Source organism: Amphiura filiformis, chromosome 14, assembly GCF_039555335.1.
Source record: "Amphiura filiformis chromosome 14, Afil_fr2py, whole genome shotgun sequence".
Lineage (NCBI taxonomy): Eukaryota > Metazoa > Echinodermata > Ophiuroidea > Amphilepidida > Amphiuridae > Amphiura > Amphiura filiformis.
The window spans coordinates 50,187,782-50,203,418 of NC_092641.1; the positions used below are offsets into that span (position 1 = coordinate 50,187,782).

At 36.3% G+C, this 15,637-nt stretch overlaps 1 protein-coding gene across 35 annotated transcripts in view; it reads right to left on the reverse strand.

The window, feature by feature from the left end:
* The window catches only part of LOC140170248 (uncharacterized), a 244,712-nt gene that overhangs the window by 178,199 nt on the left and 50,876 nt on the right, over nt 1-15,637 (reverse strand). Inside the window, exon 5 of one of the 35 annotated variants that reach the window (XM_072193606.1) lies at nt 4,660-5,321. The exons of 29 other annotated variants lie outside the window; for them this stretch is intronic. In XM_072193606.1, the coding sequence (XP_072049707.1) occupies nt 4,908-5,321 (414 nt within the window). In that variant the 3' untranslated portion in view covers nt 4,660-4,907. 5 more of the 35 variants (XM_072193614.1, XM_072193603.1, XM_072193613.1 and 2 more) reach the window with 5 other exon arrangements.

Consider the following 15,637-nt stretch of genomic DNA (forward strand, 5'->3'; position numbering starts at 1 on the left):
TCCTCATGATCGTGGGGGCAATGCTGAGTCTATTCATTACTTTGTTGTGTTTATATCAATACATGATATAGCCCTCTGTGGAAATTAGATGCTGAATTGTAGTGAATTTGCTCCCAATGAGTCAAGACATAGCTTATTTTGCTGTAAGTTGTCTTGTGTGCTACTTACAATGACATCTTGGTACACAATGGGAGATCAGGCTACAATTTTGTTCATACAATCTAAAGAACACATATATACATGTATCTCCAACATAAAATTTGACAGGGGCTATTTGAGACCAAACACACAAGCCAAAATCTTAATATCCTTGGTGTATTTAGAGGGAGGGGGGATGAGGCCGTCAATTGGGTCACCCACCTTAAATCAAGTCACTACTTGTGCAGGAGTCAGAGAGAATCTTGACCACATCCTCTTAAAGCACCATTTCATTAGTGAATCTTGTCTTATCTTTAAAAACTGATTTTTATTCGGGTGTGCCGTCGGATATCACATTACCGATATTTGACAGCGCACCTGAATAAAACTCAGCTGTTATGGAATCCCGTTGTGAAAGCCTATCTACTTGTCTAATGTTTACCTTACTGGACAAAACCATAGGGTGAATCTTGAACTAATATTTTTGGATAGAAGGTAAATCTTTGCCTAAAATAAATTTTTAAGAGCGAACCAAGGTGAAGGGCTTGAGGCAGGTAGGTCCAAGACTCACTTTGATGCTTGCATTAGTGACAAGACAAGTCAATGGGCTATTCCATTTAAAATCCACACTACCCCTGTGGAAGATTTTGGAAATATCTTTCACAGGGGGAGTATGTATTCCAAATGGAATTAACATATTCAGCAGCCTAATTTGAATTTCATACACCCTCTGAGAAAGATTCAGTCTGAATCTTCCACAGAGGGAGGGTGAATTTCAAATAGAGCTGCCAAGTGTTTATTCCATTAGAAATTCACCCTCTCGATGTGGAAGGTAGCTCCAAAATCTTCCACAGGGGTAGTGAGGATTTTAAATAGCCAATCTTCATGCCTGTATCATATGAACTGGTTCTCAGACAAAAGTCCTTTAGAGACAAGATAAGACCTGACTTGTGGACTTATTTTTTTAGCTGGACGATGATATCTAATGCTATAAACTTTTGGGATACACAAATCCAAATTTAACTTTAAGCCCTCCTGGACTTGTGATGGATCCTTTTTCAAGAATATTTTTGCAGTTCGTTGTTGGTGCCCGTATCTATGGCTATAAAAGTTCCAAAGCCCATTTGTTCAAGTTCAGCAGCAGCGTCTCTGAAATCCTGAGCCGTTAGATTCAAGCGTTTTCGGTTGCTGTGAACGGATTGGTGAGATGACACTGGTCCAACGGTTTGCAAAATGGCTGCCATACAGCTGCGATGCTTTGACATATTCTGAATCTGAATAAAAATCAAGTTGAACTGGGATTAATCAAAAGCACTATTTCACACTCTGGAAGCACGTAACAAGTAAAAGCAAACAGCACACAAAGCATTTCTTTTTCTCATAATTACAAATAAGCAACAAAATTTATTAAAAACAAATCTTTCTTAAGGCATTGACTACATACATAATGGGCCATTCCAGTTGAAATCCATACACCTGCTATGTAAGACATAACTTGAAACCTCCACACAGGGAGTGTGAAATTCAAATGGGGTTACCTAAATGGGCGACTCCATTTTGTTGTCAACAACCCATGTGTGGGAGATTAAGGTCATGTCTTCCATAGAGGGTGTATGGACTTCTTCCGGAAAAGCCCAATTAAAAATGTTTTTTACAAAATCTACATGGCATTATTCATAAGTGATGTCTTGTCGCTACATATAAATGGGAGAAATTAGCCAAAAAACATAATGCTATAATTTGTGTTTCATTTTTATATATGTTTTATCTCCTCCTTAACATTTTAAACTAACCATATAACAATACATGTCCTAGGTAAGCACTCAGCCAGCCATAGCCGCACCAATATTTGAGTAATCTTTACGTTTTCATCAATAAAATCATCTTAATTTGGACACACAAAACATATTATGGCCACCAAGTCAAAGTTGCATACATCCTACAAATTAATTGCATATTCATCCAAGTCCATTGCATACCAGTTAGACCAAAAAAATAAAAAAATCTTGCTTGCCCTCCACTGCCCAACCTAAAGCAAACAATTTTTTTGGCCCGATGCTCTCTGCCTTCCAACTTTCACCAAGATTGAAGTCATACATACCATTACATGATTATATGATCACTCCGATAAGGGTCTGGTTCACGAAACTTGATCATAAACCTACCAAATTTGTGTATCCTACTCAATGGACATATCATGCTATGTAGCCTATATACGGTATTAAAATAAGATTGATAGTCTATTTATGCATGACATACCAATGTCATATTAAGTTTCCAACCAAGTTTCGCAAACCACGCCCAGAAGCCAAATAACAAGTTACAAATAAAAATTGAAAAGAAAATATTGTCCAAGTTTTATATTTAAAAAAAACCAAACTTCACATCACATGAATAGCTTTTTAGACGTAAGATACGATAAGATAAAACCTGACATGCCAACTACCAACTTATGTTCTTAGACTCAATCAGTTAATGCTATATATATTGCTTGCAAGTTTGAAGCTAAAGTCTTAATGTTGATCAATATACCCGGACACACAGTGACAAGCAGAACCAATTGAATCTGTCTGAAAAATTTCTAGAAATTTACATCACATGATTTGTTTCTTCAACACAAGTCCTTTGGAGACAAGATACGACCATATATTCCAAGTTATGATTTTTGAGGGTCGACTATGAAACCTAGTACTATAAACATCATGTGTACACAAATCCAAATTGGATTCCAATGCTTGCTGCACCTCTGACGGATCCTTCTTCAGGAACATTTTTGTAACTGATCCACGTGCATGTGTATTTATAATTGCGATATAAGTCCCAAATCCCATTTGTTCAAGTTCCATGGCCGCTTCTATGAAATTCTGAGCCGTTATGTTTAGGTGTTTCCAGTTGCCTTTAATTACTGGACGAGTCGACACTGGTCCTGCTGTTTGCAAAATGGCCGCCATGAAACTACGCTCGGACACCGGACACTTGGAGCTCAGGAGACCAAACTGTGGTGGATTCTGGATTGAAATAAAAGAAATCAAGTTGAACCCAAAATTACTTCTTAATTCTCAAAATCTCAAATTTGTATCTTCCCATACTAACTGCAAGGTGATCAACAAAACAAGATATTCCTCTCACAGGCCATTAATGCAGCACTCTTGTATTTTATTACGAATGTGCGCCAGTCTGATAACAATATCTCCTGTACCTCATGTCAACCAAAAATGCAGATTTGTCCTCAGGCATGAGAATAGATTTTCATGACAAAACAGGAAAATTCTGAAAAAGTAGGAGAAAGCGTGTAAAATGTGGCAAAACAGGCTGAAAATAAATAAAAGTGCGGAAATTTGGATGAAAATCCTCCTTGCTTAAAATAATTGTTCCCTATCATGGATCTGGAGTAACATAATGCCACGGTATACAGTACTATTCTATTATATTTGGAAGAAAAAATAAACCATGCTATTTCTTTCCCTGCTTCAGCTAAATGGTATAAGTCCAATGCCGTCTTCCCAAAACTGTACATTCTAGTGTTCACTACTAAGTCAGTTCATCTTATAAATATGCATACTGCTTGCAAATGCATAGCCAAAGTGTTGGTTAAATATGATCAATATCACTATACCAGGATACACAGTGACAATCAGAGCCAATTCTGTCTAGCTGAAAAAACATATCTTTCAATCACAAGAATTGCTTTTCAGACACAAGTCCTTTGGTGACAAGATACGACCTAACAGTCCAGGTTAATTTTTTTGAGGATCGACTATGAAACCTAGTATTGTAAACTTCATGTGTACACAAATCCAAATTGGACTCCAATGCTTGCTGCACCTCTGACGGATCCTTTTTCAGGAACAGTTTTGAGGCTGATCCACCTGCACCTGTAGTATCAGTGATAAGGTAAGTCCCAAATCCCATTTGTTCAAGTTCCATGGCCGCCTCAATGAAATTCTGAGCCGTTATGTTCAAATGCTTCCAGTTGCCATTAATAATTTTACGAGTCGACACTGGTCCTGCTGTTTGCACAATAGCTGCCATGTAGCTTCGCTTGGATGGAGGGCACTTGGAGCTCAGGAGACCAAACTGTGGTGGATTCTGGATTGAAATAAAAGAAATCAAGTTGAACTCAAAATTGTTTCCAAATTCTCAAAATCCCATTGTATCTTCCCATGCTAACTGCAAGGTGATCAATATTTATACCAATATATTCCTCTCACAGACCCAGTGTCAGTGTTGTCAAAAAATGGCAAAAATATCTCCTGAAAAATGTACTTTTCCTATATATTTGTACAGGATCATCCAAGTAAAATTTCCTGAAATCAGGAAATTTCCTGAAGACTGGCAACACTGCGAGACCATTAACACCGCACTTTTCTCTCACCATATAAGTTACAAATATGCAGATAACAATGTCTCCTGTATCTCATCATGTCAACAAAATAATGCAGATATTCCTTTAAGCTTAAAATAATTGTTCCTATCAAAGTACAGGTGGTACTAACAGAGGGGCTTCAGAATGTGATGCAGTACTATTCTAGTGTGATATTTGGAAGAAAAATAATACATGCTATTTCTTTCCCAGCTTCAGCAAATGGTGTAAGTCCAATGTATTTTCCCAAAACTCTACAAACATTGGAATCTAGTGTTCACTCAATCAGTTAATATTATGCTTGCAAGTTAAAGCCAAAGTCTCATGTTGATCAAAATCGCTATACCAGTATACACAGTGATAAGCACAGCCAATTCTGTCTGGCTGAAAAAATTATATCTTTACATCACATGAATTGCTTTTTAGACACAAGTCCTTTGGAGACAAGATACGACCAAATGTTCCAAGTTATCATTTTTGAGGGTCGACTATGAAACCTAGTACTATATACATCATGTGTACACAAATCCAAATTGGATTTCAATGCTTGCTGCACCTCTGACGGATCCTTCTTCAGGAACATTTTTGTAACGGATTTACGAGCACCTGTGTTAATAATTGTGATGTAAGTCCCAAATCCCATTTTTTCAAGTTCCATGGCCGCCTCGATGAAATTTTGAGCTGTTATGTTCAGGTGCTTCCAGTTGCCGTTAATTACTAGACGAGTCGACACAGGTCCTGCTGTTTGCACAATAGCTGCCATGTAGCTTCGCTTGGATGGAGGACACTTGGAGCTTAGGAGACCAAACTGTGGTGGATTCTGGATTGAAATAAAAGAAATCATGTTGGACTCAAAATTACTTCCAAATTCTCAAAATCTTAAATTTGTATCTTCCCATGCTAACTGCAAGGTGTTCAATATAACAAGATATTCCTCTCACAGACCCAGTGTCAGTGTTGTCAAAAAATCCTGAAATGGCAAAAATATCTCCTGAAAAATATACTTTTCCTATATATTTGTACAGGATCATCCAAGTAAAATTTCCTGAAATCAGGAAATTTCCTGAAGACTAGCAACACTACAAGACCATTAACGCAACACTTTTCTCTCACCATATAAAGTTACAAATATGCAGATAACAATGTCTCCTGTATGTCATCATGTCAACCAAAAAAATGCAGATATTTCCTCCACGCTTAAAATAATTATCACATGCATCTGGAGTATCATGTTCTTTTGTACAAGTGGTATCAACTGAGGGGCTTTAGCAGCGACTGCCTTTTGAGCAGGGCAAGAGCAATCACTCTCTACTGCTCTTCTTAAATCTGATACAGGAGAGTGATTGTTAGCTCTCCTTAGTTGACCATTCTCTCCTATGGTAAATGCTCTACACAGCTCTCCTGGGAAACTCCCAAAGAGCTATTTAGTGCTATCCTACAAATTCCAAAAGACATTCCCTGCTTTAAAATAATAATGCCATGCTATGCAGTAGTATTATACTGTGAAATTTGGAAGAAAAATAGAACATGCTATTTCTTTCACAGCTTTAATGGTGCAGTCCAATGCCTTCTTCCCAAAACTCTACAAACATTGGAATCTAGTATTCACTTAATCATTTTTGTTATGCTTGCAAGTTCATAGTCAAAGTCTTGGTTTTATGTTGATCAATATCACTATACCAGGATACAGAGTGACAAGCACAGCCAACTCTGTCTGGCTGAAAAAATTATATTTTTACATCACATGAATTGCTTCTTAGACACAAGTCCTTTGGTGACAAGATACGACCTTACAGTCCAAGTTAAGTTCTTTGAGGGTCGACTATGAAACCTAGTATTATAAACTTCATCAGTACACAAATCCAAATTGGACTCTAATGCTTGTTGCACCTCTGACGGATCCTTTTTCAGGAACATTTTTGAAATTGATCCACGTGCGCCTGCGTTATCACTGATGTAAGTCCCAAATCCCATTTGTTCAAGTTCCATGGCCGCTTCTGTGAAATTCTGAGCCGTTATGTTTAGGTGCTTCCAGTTGCTGTTAACTACTTGACGAGTTGACACAGGTCCTGCTGTCTGCAAAATGCCTGCCATGTAGCTTCGATTGGATGGAGGACACTTGCGGTTCAGAAGACCAAACTTTGATGGATGCTGGATTGAAATAAAAGAAATCAAGTTGGACTCAAAAACAAAATCTACCATAATTTTAATATCTTCTTATCATGTTCTACGAATTGATCAACAAAATATTTATTCCCTTCTGTTGGACAGACTATATGTGACCGTACAGCACGAATGAGCCGTAAAATAATTGTTCCCTTCGCACAGAACTAGAGTGACATGTTCGTATTTCTGAGGGACATATACGCAGTATTCAAGGTTGTAGCTACGCTGGGCGGTGGCGGGCGGCCCTGCCCGGCACTCTAAATTTCCACGCGGCACTCAAGTTAATTTTGAGCCCAAACACCCGGCACTCCAGTCTCAAATGTTTCAAAATCAATGAACAATCAGTATAAAAATGAGCAATTCTTATCAAAATTTCAATTTTTTACCATTTCATATAAATTTTACCCGGCACTAAAATTTGCCTAGCTATAACCCTGGCAGTACTTATTCAATTATGGTATTTGCTAGATATTAAGACAATTTCTTTCTCTACTTCAGGAAATGTTCAAAGCCATCTTCCCATAACTCTACAAACACTAGTATCCACTCAGTCATTGTTCAAGTTCAAAATACTACCAATTCTGAACTTGTAGCCAAAGTCATAGCCTTAAATGTTAATTAATGTTGTCCGCCGGGCCAATTATTCGGTGTCAAAATGCAAATAAATATCATTCCCCGAGCCAATTCAGTCAATGTGAAAATGCCAATCTCACCATAACAAAAACTTGATTCTTGGAAACAAATCCTTTAGAGAAAAGATTAGCCATTAGGCCGTGTAAAATTAATATTTTGGTTCTCGTCCCTCCCTCCTCAATTTCTGGGATTTGTCAGATTTTTTTTTTTTTTTTAGATTTTTCAATTTTTAAGACTTAGGAATGATTTATGAAATCTTCATACATATAAATAAGTTTATTAGAGAACAAGCATCACTTCCAAGTCTTTTGTGGTACTCTAGGGGTTTATCCTCAGAATCTCACATTTGAAAAAAAAAAAAAAAAAAAGGGCCTCATCGCTTCCTCGAGCACTGTTGGAGAAGACCGAAAACTACTGACAATGCTAATTTTACATTGAAAAAAAAAAAAAAAAAAAAACACCTCCCTCCCTCATCAATTTATGAAAATCCTCTGGACGAGAACCAAAACATTAATTTTATACGGCCTTATGTGCTCACTTATCAACATTGAGGCTCGACGATAAAACCTTCAGGTGTACATAATCCAAACTGGCCTCCCAACACAATATGATCCTTGGTAAACATGAAATTAATACAATAACAATAAACAATACTGCCCTTTTCTGTTCAAAATTATGCAATGTTATCTATAAAGTAAAATCACTGCTTGTATGTAAATTGTAAATTTTAAGCCTCCGTGTCCAAGGCAATATGTAAAATATTGTTTCGTTTGTTACATGAACTGCTTCTTGGACACCAGTCCTTTGGTGACAAGATAAGACCTAATATTCCAGCTAATTACTTTTGAGGGTCTACAATGAAACCTAGTATTATAAACATCAGGAGTACATAGATCCAAATTGGACTCCAAAGACGTCTGCTGCACCTCTGACGGATCCTTTTTCAGGAACATTTTTGAAGCTAATCCGCGGGAGCCTGTTGTAAACGTTGTGATATAAGTCCCAAAGCCCATTTGTTCAAGTTCAGTGGCAGCCTCTTGGAAATCTTGAGCAGTTAATTTCAGGTGCTTCCAGTTGCTAGCGATGGCTTGGTAAGTTGACACTGGTCCTGCTGTTTGCAAAATGGCTGCCATGTAGCTTCGCTTGGATGGAGGACACTTGGGACTCAGAAGTCCAAACTTTTGTGGATTCTGGATTGAAATAGAAAATCAAGTTGGACTCAATATTACTTTCAAATATTAATGCCATGATTTTTATCCAGTTTTAAAGTTACATGTCATGTCAAAGTCAAATCACACACAAAATGCCTCCAAGTTCAAGGTGGAAGTATAAGCCTTCAAGCGCCTATTCTACAGTTCTCCACACATGTGAAAAATAAGCTCTTGTAAATTTTAAAGGAAATCCTCATAGCACATTAACTGTTTCATAGACACATGTCCTTTCAAAACAACATGACCTGACATTCCAACTTATTTTCTTGGAGCAAAAAAATCCAAATTGGACTCATGCACTTCTGATGGATTTTTTTTCAAGAATATTTTTTGATGTCTTTGCATTAGAGCACAGAAATCATTCTGAGCCAGAAACCATTCAGTTATATTATCAGACATTTAAAGTTGCTGTGAACTGAGTTGCTGTGTAAAATTAACACTGGTCTGGCTGTTCGCAAAAAGAATGCCATGAAAATTTGCTGTGGTGGGGGACACAATATTGGTGGATTCTATAATTTTGGACTCTGGACACAATCTTACAAAGTTATTAAACACAAGAAAAGGCATTTTATTTTCTCTGATAAACTTACATAGTGCTATTTATTCAATTCAAATCTTATAAAGCACATAGAATACATTAGAAGATTAAACTATTTTAAAGAACTACAATGTCTAATATTGGGCTTATCTACATGTACAGATCAGCCATCTCCTCCATGATTCTTTGATGGTATTTTGATGTAATGATATTTTAAGAGTGTACTGTAAAACAACTTTGCTAGCAATTTAATTTCACTAATTTCACTAGCGCCTTCAATCGCTAAATTCATTTATAATGGTTTTACATACCAAGAGGATGCAAATTCGTGAAAATAAATTGCCACAAAAAGATGACTTCTGGCCAATTCGCCAAATTAAATTGCCGTGAAATTAAAGTGTTTTACAGTATTTTGTTATTTTATGTGTATTGTGGAATTAAATGAATGAATGAATGAATGAATGAAGATCATGCAAAGTTTTAAACTATTTAGAACATGACACGACACAGCAGCTACTCCTACCATGAAAAACAAGTCAACTGTTACATCACATGAATTGTGTCTTAGACACAAGCCCTTCAGACACAAGAAAAGACCTAATATTCCAACTTATTTTCTTTGAAGGTGGGCAGTGAAACCTATAATTATAAACTTCTGCAGTACATATATCCAAATTGGACTCCAATGCCTGCTGGACCTCCAATGGATCCTTTTTCAAAAAAACCTTTGAAGCCTGTCCACGGGAGCCTTTTGTATTAGTTGTGATGTAAGTACCAAAGCCCATTTGTTCCAGCTCTGTAGCAGCCTCTTTAAAGTCTTGAGCTGTTATGTTCAGATGTTTCCAGTTGGTTGCAATGGCTTGACTATTCGACACCGGTCCTGCTGTTTGTAATATGGCTGCCATGAAGCTTCGCTTGGACACAGGACTCTTAATGCTCAGTACACTGTCATACTTTGATGGATTCTGGATTAAAAATAGAAATTAAAGTTGGACTTGAAATTACTTTCAAATACACTATATTATTTCAGACCAAGTTGTTTCATTTATTTTACTATCTATTGATATCAATTCTACAGATCATGCAAAGTTAAACTATTTAGAGTATGACACAGCTACTACCATGGAAAAACAAGTCAACATCATCACAAGAATTACATCTTAGACACAAGCCCTGCAGATACTAGATAAGACCTGATATTCCATGCATTATTTCAGTGTCCTTATAAAATGCAATAAAATTGTGATTTTGCCCAATTCAAAAAACTATTTTGAATATAAGAGTATGAGATATAAACTTTAAAAGGGATGTAGTCACATATTTTTATGTTGTTTTTGATCTTACAATTGCATCGAGCGTACTACGCAAAGACCCCCTTATGGATCAAGCACAGCTTTTGAGAACTGGCTAATCACTAGGCAAAGTCGAGGTTCGGTCGCGCGATTGTGTTATTCCACTAAAAGTATGCTGACGCAACAGTACGCAGAAGGTACATCCTCTCATGATCGAGAATTTGATATTTTGCTTATACAAACAATTATATTATATTGAGACATTGAGAAAAGATCGATAAAACTTATGCTCAATATGTCCATAGTTTAGGCAATGATCAAAGTTACATGCCCATTTCCCAAAAATCTAAAAACACTGGAAAGTGGAATCTAATATAAATTACAGGTTATCAAAAATTCAGTCTGTTTATGTTACAAATATGCATACTGCTTCCGAGTTCGTAGCCCAAGTATTGGTCATGATGCTAATCAATGCTCTTCACCAGTCACATACATGTAGCAACAAGTCCAACCAATTCAGTCTGGGATAAAAAAAATCCCAATCTTTAATTAATTATCACATGAACTGCTTCTTGGACACATATCCTTTAGATACAAGCCACGCCCTAATGTTCCAACTGATCACTTTGGAAGGTTGACAATGAAACCTAGTATTATAGACTTCAGGAGTACACAAATCCAAATTGGACTCAAATGCTTGCTGCTGCACTTCTGAGGGATCCTTTTTCAAAAACACTTTTGTAGTCCGCCCTTTAGAGCCTGATGAATCGGAGGTGAGAACAGTGCCGAAACCCACTTGTTCCAGTTGTATGGCACCCTCCAGGAAGTCCTGAGCCGTTACGCGCAGGTATTTCCAGTTGCTGTTAATTGCCTGGTGGGTTGACACCGGTCCTGCTGTTTGCAAAATGGCTGCCATGTAGCTCCGCTTGGAAGGATGATACTTGGGGTTGAGAAGAACACATGGATTCTGAATTGAAAGATAAATCAAGGTGGATAAAAGAATGATATCATTCATTGTTTCCAAGAACAAATTGAAGATATGGTTTCTTGAAATTAGCTTTTTTTCAAGGGGTTAATTATATTTCATCTCCGCCTTGTCTTGTGCAAGTTTAGTGTTTCTAATGCTAAACTTCACCCTTGTAATCTGTACATGTATGAACAGAAACAATGCTTTAATTTGACGTCATAGTAAATGAAAGAATACATTTGATTTCTATGATCATTGCTAACATGTCTAAAAAGAGTGGGATTTTAAAACCTGCAACATTGATGAATTGATTGTGATTTTTTTCCTCACAGACAAGATGTACCAAGCATAACTTAGGGAATTCATGCCATAAACCAGTTACAAGACAAGTCAAGATGAAACCAAATCAATATTTATCACATGAATTGCTTGTAAGGTGCATCTTTTATTGAGAATATGCACCACCTTCCAACTTCCAAGGGTTGACAAGTTCATTGATAAGTCACATATTAGAAAAAAAAGGTTGAGGCGAACAAAACATCAATCTTTATCACAGGATTATTTCTTAGACAAGTATTTTGGAGAAAATATACCAACTTTCAAGGGTTGACAAGTCATCTATTACAAACAAGACAATCAAAGTGAAAAATAAACACATGAATTGCTCCTTAAACAAGTCTCTTTTGTTGAGAACTTAAAAAGATTGACAAGTCACAATAGAAACAAGAAAAAGTGGAAATAAACATAGGTACTATATGAATTGCTTTTTAGATAAGTCTTTTATTGAGAATATGCACTGACTTTCCAACTTACGTGGGTTGATAAGTTCATAACTTTGTAACAAAATAAATCCGAGTCTTCAAAGTAAAAATGTACTGTTATAATTACAGTAACTGCTTCTTCAACACAAGTCCTTTGGAGATGAGATATGCCCTAATTTTCCAGCTTATGACTTTTGAGGGTCGACTATGAAACCTTGTACTATAATACTCATATGTACTCAAATCCAAATTGGACTCTAATGCTTGCTGCACTTCTGGTGGGTTATTTTTCAAAAAGACCTTTGAAGCTGGTCCGCCAGTTTCAGATTTTTCAGAGGTGATAAAATTCCCAAAGCCCATTTGCTCAAGTTCAGTGGCAGCATCTTTGAAATTCTGAGCTGTTACATGCAGGTGTTTCCAGTTGCTATTAATTGCCTGGTGGGTTGATACCGGTCCTGCTGTTTGCAAAATGGCTGCCATGTAGCTACGCTTTGAAGGAGGACACTTTGGGTTCAGAAGACCGAATGGATTCTGAATTGAAACAAATAAAATGTGTGTAAAAGAATGCAATCATTGTTTCAAAGGACAAGCAAAGAATTCAGGCAGAATGGCTTTTACAACTTCAGTAATTCAATCCAAAAACAAATATATTTGAAAACACATTTATTCACAAAACAAAACAAACCTTAAAGCCAACAACCAGACTTATGTTTGTAACGAATCACTATGCAACTAACCAGTGATGGTGAACAAATCAATACACTACTTGCATGTTGCAGTTGTCTGCTCAGTACACTGTGATTTTCATCTTGTTCTGTACTTTTGTATCTTTTATGTGATTGTCAGCCTGTTATTTTTGCAAATTTTACACTTAAAAGTGGGCTTTGCAATTTGTAATTTTTAGTTTTTAACTTCTTCTTTGCCTACATTTGTTGTTCCTTGTCCCCCTGCATTTAGTGCTAGTTTGACTTGTTTATCAACATCAAGATTGTATACTTTGCTCCTTTTCAAATTTGCTTAATTTATTTTCTTGTTCCTTGTCCCCTTGCAATTGTCTAAGTTTTGCTTGTTTCTCCACATCAATTTCCTATACCTTGCACCTTTTCAATCGCTCACATAAATTGCTTTTTAGACACAAGTCCTTTAGAGACGAGATACGACCTTACAGTCCAAGTTATGTTTTTTGAAGGCCGACTATGAAACCTAGCATTATAAACTTCAGGAGTACATAAATCCAAATTAGTCTTCAATGCTTGCTGCACCTGCGACAGATCCTTTTTCAAAAACATTTTTGAAGCTGATCCCAAGGACCCAGATTGATTTGTTGTGATGTAAGTCCCAAAGCCTGTTTGTTCAAGTTCAGTGGCAGCATCTTTAAAGTTCTCAGCCGTTATATTCAGATGTTTCAAGTTGCTGGCAATGACTTGACGAGTCGACACTGGTCCTGCTGTCTGCAAAATGGCTGCCATGTAGCTTCGGTTGGAGGGCAGACTCTTGGGACTCAGAAGACCAAACTTTGGTGGATTCTGGATTGAAATTAAACAAAATGAGGATGACTCAAATTATCAATTCTGAACAATTATGAAGTAACTATATCACACCAATCGGACCTAGTGAAGGTAAGAAGTATGTGTATGTAGGTTCACTTATTGTTAAAATTGAATCATTCATTGCTGTGTCTTGTAATAAATGTGATTGAAACATTTAGGTACATTTTGAAATACCGATCAATTTTGCTAATTTTTTTATCTACTGTATACTAGTGAAACACAAAAAGAATTTATATTCATAGGGTTTGTAAAGAAAACTTTGTAACCCTTTTAGAATGTACAGAAAAAGAGCATAAAATTTAAAATAATTACCTAACACAACATACTTTAATTTTCTATATACATTTGTTATAAAACATTGGAAATACAGAACTACAAAATCATTACAAACTGAATTGAGCAATAAAAAGTGCAGAATTCAGCTTTTTGTCTCTGGCACAAGATTCAAGTTTTTAATAAACCATATGATTCATAATGACTTATGGACATAAACATGTACTGCTTTTTATCTTTAAGTCTTAACCAGTAACAAGTAACAAGCCAATAAAATGTCTGTTACGAAAGTCAATCATTTACATCACATGAACTGCTTTTCAGACACAAGTCCTTTGGAGACAAGATAAGACCGGATGTTCCAAGTTATATATTTTGTGGGTCGACTATGAAACCTAGTATTATAAACTTCAGGTGTGCACAAATCCAAATTGGCCTCCAACACCTGCTGCACATCTGACGGATCTTTTTTCAAGAACACCTTGGAAGGTTGTCCTATGGAGTGTCCAGTGGTCATATAAGTCCCAAACCCCATTTGTTCCAGCTCTGTGGCAGCCTCCAAGAAATTCTGAGCCGTTACACGCAAGTGCTTCCAGTTGCAACGAATCGCCTGGTAGGTTGATACTGGCCCTGCTGTTTGCAAAATGGCTGCCATGTAGCTCCGCTTGGAAACAGGACTCTTGGAGCTCAGGAGACCATATTTCGATGGAGTCTGGATTGAGATGAAACAAAAATGAGGTGTAGAATCATATTACTCTGACCTTTTTCAGTATAAAATCTGTTTCAGAAGAACATGGGGCAATTTACCATCATTGTACATAACATTTTTAAGCACAATAAATATCTGTGAGCAAAATTGTGAAAATCCATGTCATGTGCAAACATTCATGCTTTAAGTATGTAGGTCAACTTTTGGCATTATTATGTTTTGATGAATCCAAGTGTGTGAAAATATTGGATCCAACACATTAATAATGATCAAATTGGATGCTTTACGCCCAATATTTATTGGTCTCGCTATGAGTTGTAAAATATTGGACTCGACTACGTCTCGTCCAATATTTTAAAACTCATAGCTCGACCAATAAATATGGGCTCATCCTATCCAATTTTATATCAATATTGGGTGTATCCTTGGGGTAACTTAATTATATTCATGAGATTATGTGCTCTGCTAATTCATTTCTCTTTTACATGAAAAATAAACAATTTATTGAGTAATTTATGATTGTGTCTAGTTTGAGAAATTTTGTTGAAAAAGTATATTTTCAAATTATATCATAATTCTTTGTCAGTCCATTTTTACCTACATTTGATCAAGTTTAGTGTTTGTTGCTATATCAAATAAAAATAAAAATTTGTAACCCTTTTTGTGTATATTTTATTCATTTGTATACTAATAGAATATTTTAAAATCCGTAATCATTTCAACTGGAATTCATGTAGGCCTACTTCAAAAGCATATACCTTAGAATTCTTGACATTAAAAATGCAATATCACATAGTCTAATCACTGTTACCGAGTGATTTCAGTCAAAAGTCTATACCAAATACCATATTAAATGTTAACCAGTCACAAAATACAAGCCAATTACAACGTCCTTTACAGGTTAAGAAATTTAATCTTTACATCACATGAACTGCTTCTTAGACACAAGTCCTTTGGAGACAAGATAAGACCTGATATTCCAAGTTATCACTTTGGAGGGTGGACTAAGAAACCTTGTATTATAAACTTCCAGAGT